The sequence below is a fragment of the Acinonyx jubatus genome, chromosome B4 (genome assembly GCF_027475565.1).
Source record: "Acinonyx jubatus isolate Ajub_Pintada_27869175 chromosome B4, VMU_Ajub_asm_v1.0, whole genome shotgun sequence".
Classification (NCBI taxonomy): Eukaryota; Metazoa; Chordata; class Mammalia; order Carnivora; family Felidae; genus Acinonyx; species Acinonyx jubatus.
In genome coordinates, this window is record NC_069387.1 from 12,330,488 (window position 1) to 12,354,812 (window position 24,325).

General features: G+C 40.2%; 1 protein-coding gene across 7 annotated transcripts in view; it reads left to right on the top strand.

Annotated features, from left to right (window-relative positions):
• PRPF18 (pre-mRNA processing factor 18) overlaps positions 1 to 24,325 on the top strand; it is a 102,870-nt gene that overhangs the window by 43,246 nt on the left and 35,299 nt on the right. The window contains exon 1 of one of the 7 annotated variants that reach the window (XR_008299922.1): positions 10,086 to 10,670. The exons of 4 other annotated variants lie outside the window; for them this stretch is intronic. Coding sequence is in view for 2 of the 3 variants with exons in the window: in XM_027073462.2 (XP_026929263.1) it covers positions 10,605 to 10,670 (66 nt within the window). In the remaining variant the exon portion in view is untranslated. Of the gene's footprint in view, positions 1 to 10,085; positions 10,671 to 24,325 lie in introns of those variants that run through there. 2 more of the 7 variants (XM_027073462.2, XM_027073463.2) reach the window with 2 other exon arrangements.

Sequence of the window (24,325 nt, forward strand, 5' to 3'; positions counted from 1 at the left end):
GGATTCTTGTGGACATCATATAATTGGGCCTTGGGTTTTTTTTTAAGTCCACCTGATAATCTCTACTTTTCAAGTATGCTGTTTAGGCAATTTATATTTAATGCAATTATTGATGTAAATAGTCTGTTGCCTTCCTTTTACTTATTTATTTTCTTTTCTGATTTTCATTTATATTCTAGGTAGATAACATACAATGCAACATTGGTTTCTGGAGTAGAATTCAGTGATTCATCACTTACATACAGTACCCAGTGCTCATGATAACAAGTGTCCTCCTAAAACCCATCACCCACCTAGACCATTCCCCACCTCCCTCCCTCCAGCAACCCTCCGTTTGTTCTCTACCTTTAAGAGTCTCTTGTGGTTTGTTTCCCTCTTTCTTTTTTCTTTTTCTTTCCCCCCCTCCCATATGTTCATCTGTTTTGTTTCTTAAATTCCGCGTATGAGTGAAATCGTATGGTATTTGTCTTTCTCTGACTGACTTGTTTTGTTTAGCATAATACACTCTAGCTCCATCCATGTCATTGCAAATGGCAAGCATTCATTCTTTTTGGTGGCTGAGTAATATTCCATTGTATATATATATACCACATCTTCTTTATCCATTCATCAGTCAATGGACATTTGGGCTCTTTCCATAGTTTGGCCATTGTTGATAATGCTACTGTAAACATTGGGGTGCAGGTACCTCTTTGAATCAGCATTTTTGTATCCGTTGGATAAGTACCTAGTAGTGCAATTGCTGGATCGTAGGGTAGCTCTATTTTTAACTTTCTGACAAACTTCCATACTGTTCTCCAGAGTGGCTGCACCAGTTTGCATTCCCACCAACAGAGCAAGAAGGTTCCCCTTTTTCTGCATCCTTGCCAACACTTGCTGTTTATTGTGTTGTTTTTTTAGCCATTCTGACAGGTGGGAGGTGGTATCTCAACATGGTTTTGATTTATATTTTCCTGATGATGAGTTGAGCATCTTTTCATGTGTCTGTTAGCCTTCGGGATGTCTTCTTTGGAAAAATGTCTATTCACGTCTTCTGCCCATTTCTTAACTGGATAATTTATTTTTGGGGTGTTGAGTTTGATGAGTTCTTTATAGATTTTGGATACTAATCCTTTATCAGATATGTCATTTGCAAATATCTTTTCCCATTCCGTCAGTTGCCTTTTAGGTTTGTTGATTGTTTCCTTCACTGTGCAGAAGCTTTTTTTATCTTGATGAGGTCCCCGTAGTTCATTTTTGCTTTTGTTTCTCTGTTGCCTTTTTTGTTAGAGATGTTAAAAAATTAGGAAACATCTTTTATATTTTATCCACATGTTCAGCATTTCTGTACTATTCTTAGTTCTTTTGCTTTATTTTTCTTCCATTTGAAGAACTTCAGCATTTCTTTTAGTGCAGGCTTGCTGATAAATCTTTTCAACATTTTTTTTTTTGTCGAAAAATAATCTTTAGTTCATTTCCATTTTTAATAGATACTGTTGCTGAGTGTAGAATTCTAGGCTGGCAGTTTTTTCCTTCAATACTTTAAAAATGTTGTTCCTTTGTCTTCTAGCTTGTGTGATTTCTAACAGGAACTCTGCAGTCATTCTTTTCTTTGCTCTTTATGTAATGACTTCTGGGAGGGCAGCTTTAAAATATTCCTTTATCACTGTGTCTCACTTGATTATGTTGGGCTTTGGTGTGGTTTTCTCCTGGGTTCATGAGCTTCTTGGATCTGTGTGATTTCTAGTCTTCATCAAATTTAGAAACATTCTGCCCATTGTTTCTTGAAATATCCACCCCCCTCCCCCACCTATGACTTCCTGAGGCCCCAATTACAGATACGCTAGACTGCTTGATATTGTTCTACTGGTCACTCATGCTGTGTATACTTTTTTGTTAATTTAAGATATTGTGTTTTTCATCTCTAGAAGTTCCATTTGGGTCTTGTTTTCTTCCATTTCTCTTTTTATTATGTTTATGTTTTCCTCTGGATTCTTGAGTATCTAGAAGATATTTATAACTGCTGGTTTAGAAGCTCTCCCATTTCATCATCTCTGTCATTTCTAGGTGATCTTATATTGATTGGTTTTTCTCCTGGATATGGATTATGTTTTCTGCATGTCTGGCAATTGTGTTTGGATCTCAGGACGCTGGATTTTTATGCTGTTGGGTGTGGGATTTTGTTGTGTTCCTTCAAAAATACAAGCCTTTGATCTGACGGGCAGTTAAGTTACTTAGAATTAGTGTGATCCTTTTGAGGCTTGCTTTTCTGCTGTGTTAGGGTGAATCAAAGCAGTCTTCAGTCTAGGATAATTTAGGCACACAACTTGGGTGATTCCTTTCTGAAGATTTTATTCTGTGTCTGGAAAATGTCCATTCCGGTGTAGACTCTGGGCATTGCATGGCCCACTGCCTTATGGTGGTTCTTACTCAGTCTTGGGAGTTTCATCCAAACATATGCAGATCAGGGGCACCTGGGTGGCTCAGTTGGTTAAGCGTCTGGCTGCGGATTAGGTCATGATCTCCTACTCTGTGAGTTTGAGCCCCACATTGGGATTTGGGCTGATGGCTCAGAGCCTGGAGCCTGCTTCGGATTCTGTGTCTCCCTTTCTCTCTGCCCCTCCCCCCCCAAAAGTAAACATTAAAAAAAATTTTTTTTTAATCCAAACATATGCAGATCAGGATTTGATCTGCCAATGATTTGAAGGGTCCCCTCTGCAGATCTCTCGAGCTCTCCCCCTGGACACCTCTCTCGTCTCTGGTGCTCTGCCCCACAAATGTAGCTTCCTCAATCTGCCAGCACTTTTTCCTGATCTCAGTGAGACAACTCGGCCCTGTTTAGGTTTCCTGTACCTGTGCTGTATCCTGGAAACTGTCTCCAGGTAATAATCCAGGGCTAGGGCTCACCTCATTTGTTTTCCTTCTCTTAGGAATCAGAGCCTGATTGTAGTCTGTTGTCCAATGTCTGAAAAACAGTTTAGTTTACAACTGCTTTTCTAGTTGTTTATGGTGGGACAGCAGTCCCTAGAGCAGTAAGTTCTTCAGGCCCAAAGCAACGATCTCCTACACTTTTTCACCATTTTCGTGACCATTATTGAAAACGTCTATTTCCACGTGATCTTTAAGATAATTATCTCCCATTATGAAACCCTGCTCTGTGAAAATTGTAAGTGAAACATGGAATTTATATATTACCTTTCAAAAGTTGACATTGGCGCTGAATTTACAAAGGCAATAGCGAGTTTGCTGGTGTGTTGGTAGGAATCGAACGAGGTCATTAAATTGCACAGGGAGTCATATTCTACATCCCCATGTGGTCACACACACAGAAGTTAGTTTCACTTAAAAATGTTCTTAAAAAGGGGCACCTGGGTGGCTCCGTTGGTTAAGTGTCTGACTTGATTTCAGCTCAGGTCATGATCTCGCCGTTTGTGGGTTCGAGGCCCGCATCAGGCTCTGTGCTAACAGCTCAGAGCCTGGAGTCTGCTTCATATTCTGTGTCTCCCTCTCTCTCTCTGCCCCTCCCCCACTCTCACTCTGTCTCTCTCTCTCAAAAATAAATAAAGATTGAAAAAATTAAAAAAAAAGAATAACCAATGGTCAAATACAGTTATTCAGATTTGGGTATTCAGATTTGGATATTTGGCAGATGTTTTCTTGCAAATCAACAAAGTGAGCCTGTCTCCTAGAGAAAACAAAGGGCAATATTTGTTGCTAGTGATAAAATATGAGCTTTCAGTAAAAATTAGCATTTTACAATTAGTAAATTGTGTCTGCCACCATGAGCTTAATAGCTTCCCAATAATTAAAAGGCTTTTCTGATGAGATGGAGGGGTGATATTAATGGATGTGGTTTTAAAAATATTGTGTAGTAAAGAGTGTCAACATTTGGAAGATTCACATGAATCAGTGAACTAATATTTTCCAAATGACCAATGCATGATGTTACAAAATTATGCACAACTAAAAGATACATTCAAACTTCAAGATGGGCCAATGGATTTTAATGTAAAGGAGTATGAAAAGTTTGTCAATATGGTTTTTGATGAATTCCACACTGCAACTAACTTTTGGAAAACTACCACCTGTTGGGGTGTCTGGGTGGCTCAGTCGGTTAAGCATCTGATTTTGGCTCAGGTCATGACTCGGGGTTCATGAGCACACTCTGTACCCACAGCTCAGAGCCTGGAGCCTGCTTCACATTCTGTGTCTCCCTCTCCCTCTCTCCGCCCCTCTCCTGCTTGTGCTCTCTCTCTCTGTCACAAAAATGGATAAACATTAAAACAAACAAAAAAGAAAACTACCACTTGTCGTGTTTGGGTGTACCATCAAAGAAGAATGTCCACAATTGTCTGATAAAGACACTCTTCTTGGGGCACCTGGCTGGCTCAGTCAGTAGAGCATGTGTCTCTTGATCCGGAGGTCATGAGTTCAAACCCCACGTTGGGTGTAGAGCTTACTTAAAAAAAATAATAAAGATATTCACGTTTCCACCTACATATCTGTGTGAGAACAGACTTTCTTCATGTAGTTCGAATAAAATAAGATATTATAACAGATTGAATGCAGAAGCAGATATGAGAATCTGGATTTCTTTTTTTACTTAGGACAGACATCAAAGAGGCTGACACTAAAAAAAAAAAAAAAAAAAAAGGAGGGGCGCCAGGTGGCTCAGTTGATTGACAGTCCGACTCTTGGTTTTGGCTCAGGTTGTGATGTCATGGTCGTGGGATCATGCCCTGCTTTGGGCTCCTCCCTGGCGGGCTCCATGCCGGTGTGGAGCCTGCTTGGGATTCTCTCTCTCTCTCTCTCTCTCTCTCTCTCTCCCGCTGCCTCTCCCCTGCTCTCTCTGTCTTTAAAAAAAAAAGGGGGATGTACAATAATGTAAAAGATACCATTCTTCACTTTAAATTTTTTGAAAATATTTTTCACAAAATGATTTATATTAATATGTCATCTTTTTCAATGAGTTTTTTTTTCCTGTTTTAATCTCTAGTATGGTATTGATAGGTCTAACTTATGTAAACAAAGCCTTTCTGAGTTCCTCAAGAATTTTTAAGAATAGAGAGGGGCTCTGAGCCAGAAAGTTTGAATTTCTGTTCTTTAAAGATCACATGCAACGGACACATCAGGATCTGGTGCTTTTTAAATTAAAAAAATTTTTTTAATTAAAAAAATTAAAATTAAAAAAAATTTAAAAATGTTTTTATTATTTTTTAAATATAATTTATTGTCAAATCGGCTAACATACAGTGTATACAGTGTGCTCTTGGTTTTGGGGGTAGATTCCTGTGGTTCATCCCTTACATACAACACCCAGGGCTCGTCCCAACAAGTGCCCTCCTCAAAATGTTTTTATTTTTGAGAGAGAGACAGAGCACGAGTGGGGGAGGGGCAGAGAGAAAGGGAGACACAGAATCTGAAATGGGCTCTGGGCTCCGAGCTGTCAGCACAGAGCCTGATGCGGGGCTCGAACCCACGAATGTGAGATCATGACCTGAGCCAAAGTCTGACGCTTAACCGACTGAGCCGCCCCGGTGCCCTGGTCCTAGTGCTTTTTGAATGGGGAATCTATAATCCCCTTTTCTTTCTCTCCACTGCAATTGCTTATTTCTGTTTTCTACTTTGGGCAGAACAAATTTGGTAGCTTAAGTTTTTGTTGAGAAATCGTATCTTTTGGGTTTTTGGATTTATTACCATTGTGTCGCAGGTGGAATTTCTCATATTTCCTTCAGTGCTTTTTGTATCCTAGGTTAATTCTCCTTTCTTATGCCTGGTCTTGAATTTTTTTTTCTCCTCAGCCCTCTCTCTATTTCATTTGTTGCCCGCACCCCACTAAGGAAACAGTACAAAGAGAATACGCCGGGAGAGCACAGCGGACAAGAAGCAACCCGGGAAGAAGGGAAGGGGGCTGACCGGGTGTATGGACTGTGCCCTCTGGTGTAATCTCGGCACAAATTCGAGACAGAGACATCCGTGGGCATTGCCAGCTGGTCTCCCAGCCTGGGCTTCACAGCGCCGTGGGTATTCGTAGCCCAGTCAGGATCTCAGCCCTTCCTCCTAAACTTTAGCATCCTGAAATTCAGGTTTGCTTGTGTTGCCAGGTTTGGGTCAGGCTCTGGAGTGACTGGCTAACCATATTTATGAAAATGACTTCTGTAAAAACTGGAATGCCGGGTTAATAGTCTCCTAACAAATGAACCAAGATACCTGTGCCTACGGATCAACGCATTTCTTTCTTCCGCATACAAGTGTTCGTAGTTTCCTAGAGACCGTTCTTGGAGATGCAGCTGGGAGGGAACCAGCAGCGTTTGGCAGATCTCCTGTGACCCCATCGAGAGCTCTGCAGTGAGAAGGACCCTTTGAGATACTCTAAATCGAGGCAACCGAGCTGGGCCTTGGAATCTCCGTGTCCGTGGGTTGCTCAGTCTTTGGGTATGAACGCCCTGCTGGGAGGGCCTGGAGCCTTGGCTGAGCCCCACAGCCCCAGGCTGTGCCCGGGGGTGGGGGGGTGGGGGGGTGGGCTGTAGCTGTGCGCCCCCTATTTCCAGCAGATGGGTGACAGGTGCCTTGGCCCTGAAGAGAGTTTCTGGGTAGAGCACCACAGCACTCACTACAAACACATTGCTTGTAAGATACATCCTGAATTCAGAAACGTGAAATGTGAAGAAAGTGAACCTTTGCAGGGTAGAAATACCGTATAAGGATTCAGTAGTGTTTCTTTGTTTGTTTTGGTATGGAGGAGCAAGCTGGACTTGTGGAAGAATTCTAGTAGAGAATTGGAACTCCAGAGGGTCTCAGGGACTGTTTTCCACTATCTGTCATTCACGGGTCTTTTTGCAAATCTATTTTACTCTTCCTCCTTGATATCACAGCCTTCTTTGCCAAACCGTTTAGCCACGCCCCTGTAGGACGTGGATGATGGCCCGTACTGTGCTGGTGAATGCTTCAAAATTGTCTCTCTGGAGGCAAAGAAGTGTGCACATGTATTCATGTAATTTTTACTGATCTAGGGGATGCGGAGGACACAATTTTAGGTAATGATGAGCTATACAGCACTCTTATTGTAAAGCCCATATAGCCCGTTGAATCTCACCGAATGCTTTCATTGATTTCTGTAGAACTCTTGTCTCCCCAGCCAGTCTGTGGATGTAAAGGATGAGCGAGTCTAGCTCTGACATGAATGCTGGTTGATATGTTATTTATTTATTTTTAAATATTTTAATGCTTTTTTGTTGTTGTTTGTTTGTTTTTTGTTTCTGAGTGACAGAGGACAGAGCATGAGCAGGGGAGGGGCAGAGAGAGAGGGAGACCCAGAACCCGAAGCAGGCTCCAGGCTCTGTGCTGTCAGCACAGAGCCCGATGCAGGGCTCGAACCCACAAACCGTGAGATCATGACCTGAGCCAAAGTTGGATGCCCAACCAACTGAGCCACCCAGGCACCCCTAGATTATGTAGCTTTTTAAAAAGTTACATTCTATCCGTTAGGACAGCAACAAAAAACCCCAGGTCATTCTGATTACTTTGGTATTTCTTCCACCCTTCAGAAATGACAAATAATCTTTTTTTTGGAAGAGTTACTCCACCAGAGCAATAGTCTCATCCATCTTATGTTGGTTTTGACTATCTCTTCCCATCGACAATGACCAGTGTTTCCTTTCTTCCTTTTCTAAGTTTTATTTTCTTTATTTTTTTAGTAATACCTACACACAACGTAGGGCTTGAATTCACGACCTCGAGATCGCAGTGCAGAGCTCACAGAAGACACTTATGAAGATTTATGAAGATTTACACAATTATGAAGATTTACACAAATGTTTTTTTGTCCAGTCCTTTGCTTTCTTTTAATGGCATTATTTACAATTTATCATACATAATTTCTTTTTTTTTTTTAATTTTTTTTCAACGTTTATTTATTTTTGGGACAGAGAGAGACAGAGCATGAACGGGGGAGGGGCAGAGAGAGAGGGAGACACAGAATCGGAAACAGGCTCCAGGCTCTGGGCCATCAGCTCAGAGCCTGACGCGGGGCTCGAACTCACAGACCACGAGATCGTGACCTGGCTGAAGTCGGACGCTTAACCGACTGCGCCACCCAGGCGCCCCTATCATACATAATTTCTAAAGTAGATACGCTAGAAAAATGTGCAATTAATGTCAATAATTAAAATATGACTGCTCTCTGGATATTTTCTCCACATTATGGAATTTGTGTCAAATTCTGGCATGAAGAAGAAAAGAAGAATCACCAGTGGTTACTCTTGACTGATAACAACCTGACATTTTGATATGTTTCCTGCCAGTCATTTTTTTCTAGGTTTATATGCTTTTCTATCCAAAAAGAGATCATATGCTATATTTTTAGTTTTATTAGTTTACTTTTTTTTTTTACAAAGCATTATATCACAAGCATTCTCATATAAATGAATGTTTTGTGAAACCTGGTTTTTAATGTTCCATATTATTGCATTGTATGTGTGAACTACAACTTATTTAACCATTCCCCTGTTTAAGATATTTGGGTTGCTTCTAATATTTCACTTTTTAAATAACTGCCGTTATGGAATGGGATGCATATTCTGAAAATGGACATGTTCTCCCTTAGAGTCTTTTTTTCCCTTCTCTATTGAAAATCTTACTTGTCAGGTTTTTAATTTTTTTTGTGTGTTTATTTATTTATTGTTGAGAGAAAGAGAGACAGAGCATTAGCAGGGGCAGGGCAGAGAGAGAGGGACACAGAATCTGAAGCAGGCTGTAGGCTCTGAGCTGTCAGCACAGAGCCCCCCGTGGGGCTCGAACGCACAAGCTGTGCGATCATGACCTGAGCCAAAGTCAGACACTTAACTGACTGAGCCAACAGGGCGCCCCAAAAAGCTTGTCAGTTTGCTTGTTCAAGTACACATCTCTCACTGTTCCATCTCAAGCTTTTATCAGGATGTAGTGCACATGTTTACAGAAACATCAAAATCAGTGAAAGTCTAAAATGTAAAAGCCTGTTTATGGTAGCTAGTTTTTTCTCTGGTTTAACACTTAACTGTCTCCTATTGGCCAGCTAACCCTTTGCTGTCAACTTCCGTTACTGTTACGGTCATCTCTGTCTGTCCTTCATTCAGATTTTTGTATAATAATCCCTAAAACAGGAAAGTGCTAACAAATTATTTGCTTAGTGAATTAAAAGTGACTCAGGAAATAGATATCCATATAAGAGTGTTGTCATGTTTATTAGTTCAAGGACCCTTTTTTCTGTAAAATATTTTAAGCTTTTAAAAGCCCTAAAAATTAGCCAAGCCTCTTAGGTCAGAGAGTCAGTTAACTTCCTATTGTTGATCTATTTCTGGTAAAACCAACATACACATGTATACAAAACTTTGTAAACTGAACAATTCTCTACCATCTTTATTTTGATAAATCATCTTACCTAGTATCAGTTGATGGAACTGAATGATATTTCTTTCCTTTTTGAGTAGGAAAAACTAACATGTCAAATATTTTTAGTTATGACTTAACTAGAATTTCAAAAACAACTTCAATGGCATAGAACCAAAGATAAATGCTTTGTAAACAATTCTTAGGGTCTTTTTAAATTAAAACCTTATGGGTGCCTGGGTGGCTAAGTTGGTTAAGCATCCAACTTTGGTTCAGGTCATGACCTCACAGTTCGTGGGTTTGAGCCCCACGTCGGGCTCTGTGCTGACAGCTCAGAGCCTGGAGCCTGCTTCGGATTCTGGGTCTCCCTCTCTCTCTCTCTGCTCCCCCTCCGCTCATGCTCTGTCTCTCTTTCTCAAAAATAAAAATAAAACATCAAAAAATTATAAACATAAAATTAAAATCTTAGATATAATTTTTCTCCACAATTTAATTTTTCTTCTTGGGTTGGACTTAAAAAACACGCAACTATTTCTGATTACATCTCCAATCATATCACTGAAAATCTTGATTGCTGAACACATGACCATAAAAATGATCTGAGTTAGCTTAGGGTAAATGTTCAATTATGACCAAGGTATATAAGCAATCTAGAACTGAGGAAGAAGAGACATTTACTTCCAAAACGATATAAATGGATGTAGTTGCTTAACTTTACAGGAAATTTAACGGGCTGGCAATGAACCCTGCCCCTTTATTCTGTACTTATGAGCTAATTGTATTGTTCAGGTTTTTCCCACTCTAGTGCATTCATATTGGTGAGCAGGTAACTTGGAACTCTGATGTGAACTTCTGGTATAATGAGTGAAGATCTGGCCCTAGTTAACTTAATTGAAGTGTTCTACGAGAAGGCTTTTGCACCTGAACTAGCAGGTACAAGCAGGTGTGATAACTTCTCATTAAAAATGCGCCACGACTCGGGTTTCAGCCCGCTTTCAATTCTATCTACTAGCATAAACGGCAGGCGCGCTTCCGGAGGGCGCCGCCAGGGGGTGCAAATCCAAGCGGCTTCGTCAACAACAGGGGCCCTGGAGCGCTTCCTTCCGTCCTCTCGCTCACCTCAGCTTCCGCCGGAAGCGGTTCCTGTCAGTCGTCCTCCGGAGTTTGAGCTTGTTTGTGTTGGTTCGCGGCGCCTGGCCGAGTGAGGCTCGGACGGAGGAGCTGGAGAGGGAAGCTCGAGCGTAAACCCGGGCGGCGAGATGGACGTTCTGAAATCGGAGATCCTCCGGAAGCGGCAGCTGGTGGAGGACAGGAACCTGCTGGTGGTGAGGATCCTCGAGGGTCGTGGGGCTTTGGCGATCGAAGATGCGCGTGTGTGTGTGTGGGCGGGGGGGGGGGGCGGTAAAGGGGTCCTGGTGGGGATGGAGCTTAAGGAGAGCCCGCCAGTACCCCGGAGCGGCCCCTTTAGACCCACCCCTCGACACCTCCCTGGGGTGACTTAGGAAGTGGGGAGTTGCAGCAAACCCCCCACATTTTGGCAAATTTCCCCCCAGCTGCCCCTTATTCCTCAAAGCTTCCGTATCTGCCTCTTCTGTCCACTCTGATCTGTCCGAGTTCTGCGAACGTGCCCCAGTTCTTGTGCCCAGCTGGAACAGAGAAAGGGCAGGTCCAGAATTATTTAATAAAAATCTTTGCCTCCGTCTTGCTACTAAAACCTGGGTTTTTATTACCTTCCCCAGCCTCCTTTTCCCAACGCATAACAAAAGTCTGTTGGCCAGCTCTTCGCCGATGGGACGGCTAAAAGCGATGTGGGCGAGACAGTGGAATAAAGGGAGAACGAGGAAAATTACTTCCTTAACTTGATCTTCGTTGCTTTGTTGCGTAACTGACTAGACCAGCTGTTCTCAAAGCCGTGGGCCTCGAGAACCCTTTACACGTTTCCAAATTGTTGAGGATCACGAAGGGCTTTTGATTACGTGTTTATCGATGTTTACCGCATTAGAAGTCAAAGCTGAGAAGTTTTTCTTTTTTACTGTAGTTGACGTACAAAATTATATTAGTTTCAGGTGTACAACAGATTCGGCAACTACAAACGTTACGAAATGCCATCGTAGTAAGTGTAGTTAACATCTGTCACCATACAAAGGTGTTCAAATATTACTGACCCGGGGCGCCTGGGTGGCTCAGTCGGTTGAGCCTCTGGCCTTGGCTCAGGTTATGATCTCACAGTTCGTGAGTTCAAGCCCTGCATCCCGCTCTGTGCGGACAGCCTGGACCCTGCTTCGCATTCTCTGTCTCCCTCTCTGCCCCTTCCCCGCTGTTGTTTTATCTCTCTCTCTCAAAAATATACATTAGAAAATACGATTGACTATATTCCCAGTGCTGTACTTTTTATCTCCATTTCTTATCAGTCTTACAACCGGACGTTTGTATCTCTTAGTCTCCTTCTCTGTGCATCCTCACCGCCTCCGCAATCACCAGTTCTCTGTATTTATTAGTCTCTATTTTGTCTGTTCCTTTTATTTTTTTAGGTTCCACATACAAGTGAGATCATATGGTATTTGTCTTTCTCTAACTTCAACTAGTGTAGTACCTTCTAGATCTACCCATGTTGTCACAAATGGCAAGATTGCATTCTTTTTTGATATGCAGCTATATAATTTTATATAGAATCTGTTAATTTATAGTCCTTATCTTTCTGCATCCTAGTGTCCCACAGTAGTTTTCACATTTTGCACGGCCCCAGTCACAGTAAGAAATTTTTGTATTTTGCTGTGATACGTATTTGGAAAAAGTTTCATGAAAACGCTTCTTGCCTTAACTACATGTGATTTATTTTTTAAATTTTTTTTAAAGTTTACTTTTTTATTTTGAGAGAGAGAAAATCCCAAGCAGGCGCCAGGCTGTCCGCACAGAACCCAATGTGGGGCTCAAACTCACAAACCGTGAGATCATGACTTGAGCCAAAACCAAGAGTCGGACGCTTAACTGACTGAGCCACCCAGGTGCCCCTAGGTGTGATTCTATCCTGTGTTTTATTTTAATTCGTTCTATTTGATTAAAAAAAAATACTGGTTGGGGATCAGTGAATTGTTTCCATTACCTTATCTGTTGCTGGAAAACACCTGTCTGTGCTACATTGTTCTTCCAGAAGAGCCGTGTCAGTTTGGTCATTTCAAGTGATGTTGCAGGTTTTTATTGTTAGTCTGATAGTTGAAATAGTAAATGCTTCCTGTGAGTGCCTCTTTGTTAGATTAGAGAAACTCCAAAAAACAGCCTCCTACCACCTGTCCTACATGTCCTGCCTGCTGTGACTACTCAGAGGTGAGCGTAGGCCCTGCGTGGCTCTAATACCCATGCTTTGGAGTCCTGGTGTTGGTGAGTCTTGATTAATTTTTTTTTTTTTTTTTTTTTTAGTATTTATTTACTTTTGAGGGAGACAGAGTGTGAGCAGGGGAGGCGTAGTGCAGAGAGAGAGAGGAAGACAAAGAATCCGAAACAGGCTCCAGGCCCTGAGCTGTCAGCACAGAGCCTGACTCAGGGCTTGAACTCATGAACCTCAACATCATGACCTGAGCTGAAGGTGGATGCTTAACTGACCCAGGTGCCTCTGGTGAATCTTGATTTAACACAGAGCTTCATTTATGTGGAAAACACTTTGCAGCAGTTTTAGTTGTAGTTATGAACATGGGCTTTGTGTAGACTTCTGGCTTTGTTCCCCCCCACCCCCCCCCCAATATGTTATTGAATGTTTTCTCTATGTGTGACATTATACTCTGCCACAGAGAATTAAAGAAAAAGTAATGCTTGATTCTGTAAGGAACATACATTCAGTTTCACAGAAAATAAGCCACCAGGCAAGATATTCCTCACCTTTTCTCCTGTTAAAATGGATGCAGCACCAGTTAAGACTTGGGTCCGACCTCCCACCTGCACACTGGATCCCAGGTCCTGTTTTTTAGCATCGTGGACCTTAATGTCACGTCCTGTTTCTTCCTGTGCCTTTAGTCTGCTGACTTATTCCCACCAGCCCTGAAACATCCTGATGTCTCTTCCATCTTTAAGAAAAAGGTTTTTTTGTTTTTGGGTTTTTTTTTTTTTTATAACCAAGCTTCTTAAAATGAATTGTCATTCCTACACTCTTCCTTGACATGATGCAGACTGGTTCCTGCCCCCACAGCTATACCGAATCTATTCTAATCACGGACGGTAGTGCCCTCCACATTTTCCTGACCTCAACAGCACGTGACACTTTTGACCCGGCTCCTTTCTGCATAAGCCCCTCTGCCTCTCCTCCTGTTGATGATAGTACTCGAAGGATCTTGGACTTAAAAAGGTTACGAATTAGTGGGGCGCCCTGCTGGCTTGGTGGGTGAGGCATGCGGATCTTGGTCTCGGGGATGTGGATTTGAGTCTTAGGTTGGGTGTAGAGATTAGTTAACAATAAAATCTTAAAAAACAAACAACCCCCCCCCCCCCAAAAAAAATAGTAATTTCTGTGCTGGTGAAAATCTGTGCCCATTACACCCCAGCCCCAGGTCGTTTCGGCCCTACTGAACCTTTTTGCATTTTTTCACTGCTTTGAACTTGGCTTTATGGTTACTTATCCTTTTCTTTGTAGTAGTTTTCTATAATTCTCTTCAGCTTCTATTTAATGGTCAGTAAGTAGCCTTTGAAGGTGTTTTTTTTGTTTGTTTGTTTTGTTTTTTTATTTAAAGTGTAGCTCAAAAACAGTGCGGTAGGGATTTTGCTGTCACGTTGATAGCATCCATATTTTGACATCTTTAGAGTAGATTCTTTTTCCAACATTTTACTATGAAAATTTTCAAATGTACAGAAAACTCAAAAATAATTGCACAGTAAACACTCATGGCTACCACCTAGATTCCACAGTGAAACCTGCATTAACATTTTACTGTATTTGCTTTATCATGTAATTGTCCATTAATTCATCTGACATTGCAGAAACTACTTTAGAGGGCTTGTAGCAGTCAGCTTTTTAGATTCAGTGATAGGCTATTTTAGTAGTTTCTCCACAGTTTGATGAAGGGGCACTCAGAAGCTAAGTATTTATTATTTCAGCCATCACAGATTAACCCTGAAAAGTTGGGACACCGCATGAAGCAACCAAAGATGAGGTAGCTCTTCGGAACTATATAGACAAGCGTTTTTCAGCTGCAGATGGGGTAATGAAAACAATTTAATGATCTTAATATATTTCACGTTAAGTTGCAGACATTGGTACACTTTACCCCTAAACAATTTGGTGTGCTTATCATTAACCAGAGTTCATTATTTATTCTTTTTGTGTGTATGCACAAATTCATATATTAAGAAATACACGAATCAATGCATTTTGACACGTGCCCATGCCTGTGTAATGCCATCTGTATCAAGACACAGAATACTACCTCGTTCCATCTTCCAGTCATGCCCTGGGCCCACAGAAGCCCCCACCGTTCAGATTTCTTTCCACCATTGGGTAGTCCTTCCTGCTTTAGAATTTCACGTAAGTGGAATCGTGCTGTGTGCTCTTCTGTGTTCCACTGTCTTTAATCATAACGTTTTGAGTTGTTTGCCTCTTTCTGCTGAATAGTATTCCGTTGTATAAATAGACCCAGTTCCCCTGATGTTGGCACTGGAGCTGTTTCCACGATTTTGCTCTTAAGATGAAAGCAGCTGCGAAACTTCATGTAGAAGTCATGGGTTTTCATTCCTCTTGGGAAGATGCCGGGGAGTGGGATTGCTAGGTCGTAGAGTAAGTCTGTGTTTTTCTGAAAAGCCGCCAGTCGTTTTTCCAAAGTGCTTGGACCATGTTTTCCATCCACCAGCAAAGACCGTTCAGATGCCCTCTGTTCTGGTCAGCAGTTCGTGTCATCCGTCTTCTTACGTCCAGCAATTCTGGAGGATGTGTCTAGACACCGCAGGGTGGCTTTAATTTGCATCTCTCTGATAATGATTTTAAGTACTTCTCGTGTGTTTTTTGACCATTTCTATCCCTCTTCTAAAGTGTTAGAATTGCTTGCATATTTTTTAATTGGGTTGATGGGTGTTTTTTTTTTTTTTCTTACTGTGTTGAAGGAATTCTTCATATACCATGGATGCCAGGCCTTTGTCAGATATGTTTTGTGAATATTTTCTCCAAGACTATGGGCTTTTTATTCATTTTCTAAACAGTGTTTTTGATGAGCAGGGGCTTTGAATTTTGATAAAGCCCAATTTATCAGTTTTTTTGCGTGTGTCTCTTGGTCTGTGTTGTTCTGCCTGGGAATGTAAACGAGTACAGTCACGTGGAAAAAAGTTGGGCAGTTTCTTAAAAGTTCAGCGTACCTCCATTGTACACTCCAGTCACCCTAGGCTTTTACTCAAGAGCGTAAGGTATTCTCCTAGGTTTTAAAAGCTTTGTTTTTATTTAATAAACAGAGTTCTAAACAATTCTGAATCCGTTTTTTTGTGTGTGAGATAGAGGTGTGGTTTGCTGCGTTCCCGGTGGGTATCCAGTCCCACACCGTTTACTGAAAATAAGTTTCCCTTTGGATGGTTGTAGTGTCTTCAGAAATCAAATAATTGTGTTGTGTGGCTCCATTCTGGGTGCTCACTTCTGTTCATGTAAAACTCTCTGTTGATCCTTAGGCCAGTGCCACACAGTCTTTTTTTTTTTTTTTTTTTAAACATTTATTTATTATTGAGAGACAGACAGACACTGAGCATGAGCAGGGAAGGGGCAGAGAGAGAGGGAGACACAGAATGCGAAGCAGGCTCCAGGCTCTGAGCTGTCATCGGAGAGCCTGATGCAGGGCTCCAACTCGCGGACCGTGAGATCATGACCTGAGCTGAAGTCGGACGCTCAACCGACCGAGCCACCCAGGTGCCCCCACAGTCTTTTGATTCCTATAGCTTTATGGTGAGTTTTAAGGTCTGGCAAGGTAAAAACTACCATCAGTACTACTAGTTTTTCTTTTTCCTTTTTTCCTCCTCCTCTTCTTAGTCTCTGGCTGTGATACTTTATTTTGCAGCAGCTTTATTGAGGTGTAATTGACATACAGTAAACCAGAGTATACAGTTGGGTGCATTTTGACATGAGTATACACCTGTGAAACTTTCACCCCAGTGAAGATAGTAAACATGCCCATCTCACCCCAGAATTTCTTTTTGCCTCCTGGTCATCCTGCCTTCCTGCCCCTCCCTGCACCCCAAAACCACCCTGCTCACAGGCACCCACTGATCTGCTTTCTCTTACTTTAAATTAGTTGCCATTTTCTAGAGTCTTGCGTGAATGGAATCATTCAGTATGTTTTCGGTCTTGTTTATCTTCTTTCATTCAGCCTAACCTTGAGATTCATTCTTGTGGTTCTGTGTATTGGTACTTAATTATTTTTTACACTGAACAACATTCCGCCATTGAATGAGTATACCCAGTTTGTTTATTCATTAAACTATTGGAAGACCTGAGGGTTGTTGACAGTTTGGGGCTGTTAAAATAGAGCTACTATGAACACTGGTGTATGGGCTTCTATATGGACATAGGCTTTCATTTCTCTTAAGAAAAGGCCAAGGAGTGGGATGATTGGGTCATGGAGTAGGATGTTTAACTTTTTTTTTTTTTAAAGAGGTTCTGTTAGATTGGGTGTTATTTCTTGCATACAGTTTTATAGAATTTAATGTTTTATAGTATATATAATTATGAAACATTTCATCTGTGCAAAGCATATTTTTGTGTAGATTTCTGCTTGGGATGTTATCAGTGGTAAAATACAGCCAACAGGGATTCGTTACCACTTCATAGTTCTTTCATTTTGAAAAGCGTTGTGTCTTTTTTTTTTCCCCTTTTGATGAGGACTTCTAAGATTTACTTTCATCAATTTTCAAATATATAATACAGTATTTTTATTTATTTTGAGAGAGAGAGAGTGTGTGAGTGTACAAGTCGGGGAGGGCCAGCGAGAGAGGGAGAGAATCCCAAGCAAGGTCCATGCCACTAATGTGGAGCCTGATGCAGGCTTGAACCCACGAACTGTGAGATCATGACCTAAGCCAAAATCAAGTGTCGGGTGCTTAACTGACTGAGCCACCCAGGCACCCCTATAATACAGTATTATTAACTATAGTCACTAGGCTATACGTTGTATCTCTTTGAGTTGATTATTTTATAACTGGAATTTTGTACCTTTTGATTGTCACCCAAGCCCCCTAACCCCTCAACCTCTGCCTCTGTGTACCTATGAGTTTGGTTTATTGTTAAAATTCCTCATATAAGTGAGATCATACATTATCTTTGTTCTAATTACTTCACTTAGTGTAATACCCTTGGGATCCATCCATGTTGTTGTAAAAGTCAAGATTTTATTTTTTATGGCTGAATAATACTCCATTTTGTGTGTGTGTGTATGTGTGTGTGAGAGAGAGAGAGAGAGATTTTTTAATCTATTCATTTATTGATGGACAAGTTTTTTCCATACCTTGGCTATTGAAAATATTGCTAAAATGAGTATGAGGGTGCATACATCTTTTCAAAGTAGTGTTTTCATTTTCTTGGGATAAATACCCAGAAGTGCAGTTGCTGAATGATATGGTGCTTCTCTTTGTAAGTTTTGGAGGAGCCTCCACACCATTTTCCACAGTGGCTGTACCAGTATACGTTCCTGCCAACAGTGCACAAAGGTTCCTTTTTTCCCACATCCTCACCAGCACTTGTTATTTCTTGTCTTTTTTTGATAATAGCATTCTGACAGGTGTGAGGTGCTATCTCCTGGTTTTGGTTTGCATTTCCCTGATGATGAGTGATGTTGATTAGCATTTTTTTCATGTATCTCTTGGCCATCTGTACATCTTCTTTGGAAGAATGTCTATTCAGACCCTCTGCTCATTTTTAAAGTTGGATTATTTCTTTTTATGCTATTTAGTTGTATGGGTTCGTTGTATATTTTGGATATTAACCCTTTATCATGTATGTGATTTGCAAATATCTTTTATTTTGTGGATTGTCTTTTTGTTGATGGTTTTGTTACTTGGCAGAAGCTTTGTCGTTTGATGTAGTCTCACTTGCTGGTTTCGCCTTTGTTGCCTTTGGCTTTGGAGTCGGACCGAAAAACTCGTCAAGACCGGTGTCAAAGAGCTTACTGCTGGTGTTTTCTTCTAGGAGTTTTCTAGGTCTTAAATTCAACTCTTTAATCTATTTTGAATTACTTTTTGTGTATGGTTTAAGATTGCAGTGTAAATTCTTCGGCATGTGGCACTCCAGTTTTCCCAGCACCATTTTTTGAACAGACAACCTTTTCCTGTAAATGTTTGGCTCCCTTGTACATTAATGGGTTTTACATGCATGGATTTATTTCAGGACGCTCTATTTTGCATTCAGCTATGTGTCTGTTTTTATGCCACTCCCATACTGTCTGGATTACTATAGCTTTGTATCATAGTTCTAGATGCAGGTGCTTGATGCCTCCTGCTTTGTTCTTTATCAAAATTATGTTAGCTGTTGGGGTCTTTTGGGGTTCCATACAAAGTTTAGGATTGTTCTATTTTTTGAAAAATGCCATTGGAATTTTGATAGGGATTGGATTGAATTTATAGATTGCTTTGAATAGTAGGGACATTTTCACAGTACAGGCATACCTTGGAGCTTTTGCGGGTTTTGTTCCAGACCACTGCAATAAAGCAAATATTGGAATAAAGTGAGTCAGATGAGGTTTTTGGTTTCCCAGTGGATATCAAAATTATGTTTGCACTGTACTATTAAGTGTGCAGTAGCATTAGGTCTATGAAAATAAAACAACTTAAAAATATTTTATTGGTAAAATATGCTAACCAGCATCTACACTTTTGGTGAGTTGTAATCACTGATCTCAGATACCATAGCAAAAATAATAAAAATGAAAAAGTTTGAAATATTGCTAGAATTAGCAAAATAGGGCACAGACACAAAGTACACAAATGCCGTTGAACAAATGGTGCCAATAGACTTGCTCAGTGGAGGGTTGCCACAGATCTTCAGTTTGTAAAAGATGGAGTATTCGTAAAGTGCAATAAAGCGAAGGTCAATGAAACGACATATACCTGTAACTAGTTCCTGCAGTCCAGGGGCACGGACCATCTTTGCATTTATTTGTGTCTTCAGTTTCTTTCATCACTGTCTTAAGAGTTTTCAGTGTACAGCTCTTTTATTTACCTCCTTGGTTAAATTTATTCTTAGGTAGTTTATTCATTTTGACGTTGTTGTAAATGGGATTGTTTTCTTAATTCCTCTTTCTCATACTTTGTTATTAGTGCATAGAAACGGCAATTTTTGTACATTGATTTTTGTATCTTGCAGGTTTACTGAATTTATACTGAATTCATTTCTGACATCTTTTTGGTGCAGTCTTTAGGGTTTTCTATGAATAATAAGTCATCAGCAAATATTGACGGTTTTACCTCTTCATTTTGGAATTTTCTTGGATGGGTTGCTGTGGCTACGACTTCTAATACTATGTTGAATAAAAATGGTGAGAGTTGACATCCTTGTCTTGTTCCTGACCTTAAAGGAAAAGCTTTCAACTTTTCACCACTGAATATGATGTTATGTGTGGGCTTGTCATATTTGCCCTTTTTATGTTGGTATGTTCCCTCTATACCACTTGGACAGTTTTTGTCATAAATGGATGTTGAGTTTTGTCAGATGCTTTTTCTGCATCTATTGAGATGGTCATAAGATTTTTTCCCTCCATTTTGTTAATGTGGTGTATCACATTGATTTGTGGGCATTGAATGAGCCTTGCATCCCTGAAATAAATCCCACTTGTCATGGTGTATGATTCTTTTAATAAATTGTTGAATTCAGTTCATTAATACTTTGTTGAGATTTTTTTCATCTATATGCATCAGGAATATTAGCCAGTAGTTTTCTTTCCTTGTGGGATCATTGTGTGGTTTTGGTATCAGGGTAATGTTGGCCTTAAAATGAGTTTGGAAATGTTTCCTGCTCTATTTTTTTTTTTTTTTTTTGGAAGTGTTTGTGAAGGATGAGTTCAGTTCTTTGACCGTTTGGTAGGATTCACCAGTGAAGCCATCTTATCCTGGAGTTTTGTTTTTTGGGAGGACTTGGATTACTGATTCAATCTCCTTACTAGTAATTTGAAATTTTCTATTCCTTCATAATTCAGACTTGGAAAGTTGTAGATTTCTAGGAATTTACCCATTTCTTCTAGGTTGTCCAGTTTGTTGGTGTATAATTATTCATAGTAGTCTCTTAGGATATTTTGTGTTTCTGTGGTATCATTGTAATGTCTCTTTCATTTATGATTTTATTTGCGCGCTTTTTTTTTTTACTTGATAAATGTAGCTGAAGGTTTGTCAATTTTCGGGAAAAAAAAACCAAAAAACAAAAAAAACCCAAAACAAAACAAAAACCCAAAACCCAAAACAGCTCTTAGTTTAATTTATCTCTTTTTAGTCTCAGTTTCATTTATTTTTGCTCTGGTATTTGTTAATTCCTTCCCTCTGCAAACTTTGGGCTTCATTTGTTCTTTTTCTCAGTCCTTGAGGTGTGAAGTTAGGTTGTTTTGAGATTTTTCTTGTTTTCTGAGGTAAACATTTATTGATAGGAGTTCCCCTCTTAGAACTACTTTTGCTGAGTCCCATACATTTTGGTAAGTTGTGCTTCGATTTTTATTTATTTGAAGGTGTTTTTTGATTTCTCCTTTGGTTTCATTGACTCATTGTTTGTTCAGTAACATGTTTTCTTTTTGTAATTGACGTCTCGTTTCATATCATAGTGGTTGGAAGAGATGGTTGATGCGATTTCATTCTTAAATTTATCAAGACTTGATTTGTGGCCTCATTCATGCTTTGTCCTGGAGAATGTTCCATGTGCACTTGAGAAGAATGTCTGTTCTGCTGCTTTTTTCTTTCCTTTTTTAATGTTTATATATTTTTGAAGGTGAAAAAGAGAGAGCATGAGCAGGGGAGGGGCAGAGAGCAGGAGACACAGCATCCCAAGCAGGCTCCAGGCTCTGGGCTGTTAGCACAGAGCCCGACGTGGGGCTTGAACCCATAAACTGTGAGATCCTGACGTGAGCCTAAGTCTGACACTTAACCGACTGAGCCACCCAAGCAACCCCCTTCTGCTGCCTTTGGATGGAATATTCTGCATACATCTGTTAAGTCTGTCTATTCTAACATGTCATTTAAGGCATTGTTTCCTTATTATTTTTTTCTATGTGGATCTATCATTGATGTAACATTGTGTCTCTTTAAATTGTGTGTGTGTGTGTGTGTGTGTATCCTCCCATATGGTATATTACTTGAGGGATTTTAAGGCTTATTTTCATAATTCAGCAAGGTGTTAACCTTGCCACATACTTTGATCTCATGTATAGTATCTTTGCATATTCAGGCTGTATATTTATATTTGTTGGCTTTCCAGTGTGTTGTTTTTTTTTTTTTTTTTTTTTTACAACTCTTGATGATGTTTCTGTCTCATTTATCTAAACACTAAAAACCTTAACATGATTGGGGAATGATGATTCTAAATTAATGAAATGCTGACAGTCATGGGTGAATGTTTTAAATTTTGATTTTCCTTTATTAGTGTTGGCAGACATTTCAGGTGGTACAGTAGATACGCTTCTGCACTTTAGACCTATGGACCTCAGTTTTATCTTACAGAAAGTACAACTTAGAGTCCAAGAATAACATTTGTAAAGCAGCATGTAGGAATTAGGTTCTGACTTAAAAAGGAGAAGTACTTTTGTATACCCTTTGCAGGTTGTCTTTAAAATCAGGGAGAAAGGTTAGGTGCTGGAAAAAAAAAGTTAGGTGCTTTAGGAGAGAATCTAAAGAAATTTAACCATCAGTCCATATGCTGTCTTAAAATGTGTACCACCCACTTTTATTTAGACTTTTGTGTTTGTAGGTCTTTATTCATTCTGTAGTGAATTCAACAAACTTAGAGCTTGGGAATTGTGAATACAGTTAGAAAGGAAAGCAGATTTGTGAAATGAATGAACAAGCCCTAAAATCTGATCGTGGCCGCGTTTCTCGATAGCTCTGTAACTTTGGGCAAGTCGTCTAACCCGCCTGAGTTACCTGTAAAGGGGCTGAATCACTGATTCTCAAGTTTTAATGCTGTACAATTTTAATTGTCATCAGTGTGTCCCCAGCACTTTGTATTTCAAAGTGCGTTTTCAGTGTGCTTTATAAAACAATGTTTTACAATTAGAGAAGTTTTAGTTGCTCTTTTAAACTCTTCTGTTTTACTAAATACAAGGTATCTAAAGATGACATTTGAAACATGGTAGGGAACCTTTTGTTTTAGACACCCTTTGATGTCATGAAATAAAGGGTCATGTAGTACAAAGCAAAATATTTTTATTTTTCACATTATAATTCTAAAATGAAAAGCAAATTTAACAATTTTATCATTAATAATTCATTCAAATGATTCAAAATTCCAAACCTACCGAAGAGTACAATAAAGTTTCCTTCTAACCCTTGTCTCCAGGCCGCCCAATTCCCCTCCTCCGCCGCAGCTAACAGTTAATGCACGTGAAACACACGTGGAAAAGGATCCAAGTGGGTGTATAGTCTTTCTTCCTCTTCTTATAATATAATGTAGCATAGTAGATCTACTCTTCTGCACTTGATTTTTTTCATTTATCACAATATAAAATCAACTTAATGTTTAAAACTTGTTCAACAGAACTGGACAAAATTTTGAAATAGTAAAGGGAGAAACTGCCGTCACTAAAATGGAAGATGCTGGAAATAAAATCATTAGGGACAGTAATGCCTTAATATGTTTTAATAAATTGAAAAATCTGAGTGAAGTGACTAAAAGATAATATTAAAAATACAAGAATTAGAAAATCTGAACAAATGAGTGAATGAGGAAGAAATAAGCAAAGTCATCTGACAGCCAAGAGGGTAGCTATTGAAGGAGGAGTTAGCAGCTGAACTGAAGGCTGCCTAAGATCAGTCGCAGAAGACTCTTTGTATTTGCACCGTGGACATTGTTGATGACCTCAGGATTTTTCACTGGAGCAGTCAGAACGGAGGCCAAGTTGTGGCAGGGCTGCAAAGAGAACTGGAAGTGAGGACGTGGGTACAGAGGAGAGAAAACATGTTCGTGTAGTTCTGTTGCAAATGACGCTTAGCATCCTACCTCGTGCAGAGCAAGGAATATTGACGGTTGGAGTCTCGAGCGTGTTTAAGCGGTAATGGCCAGGAGCCCAGTACAGAGGGAAAAGGTGCAGATGCTGAAGAGAAAATAGTAATGGGTGATGAGAAGTCCCTGAGGAAGGCGGGAGGAATTGAGAAGCGGGGTGCAGCTGGAAGGGACTGGCCTTAGGCAGGAGGAAGACTCCCTCTTCGCTTCCGAAGGGAAGAAAGGCTTGGTGCTGGGCGGACTTCCTGTTCCATGGCTTCCGTCTTCTTTGTAACAGAGTGGCTTAGTCATTGGCTGAAAATAAGGGGAGAGAGGATGGGAGAAGAGGTTTAAGCGAGGGGAGGATATGTACTGGTCAGTGCAGAGAATATATTGGAGAAAAAAACTAAATAGATCGGTGGGTGGCATTGAGGCCCAAGTGGCTTCCCAACATGGCCCAGCACCCCTGGGTGCAGGCATGGAGAAGGCCAGCAAGGGGGTTCTACCAGGCCCCGGAGTGTCACTTCTTGATATCAGGACCCCTTTGTGTACTTAACTGTTGGCTCTGGAGAGCTTTTTGTTTACGTAGGATATGTTTATTGATAATTACTGTCTTAGAAATTAAAACTGGGAAATTTAAAATATATTCTATATTTACTTGTATGTCGTATGATAATTAGCCCATGTGTGTTAACATAAATGTTTATGTGAAAACTGTATTGCGAAACAAATTTAGCGAGAAGATTGACGTCATTTTAAAGTTTTGCAATTCTCTTTAATCCCTGGCATATTAGAAGGCAGTTGAGTTGTCCCGTTTCTCCATTCAGCCTGTTGTGACATGTTGTTTTTGTTCAAGTA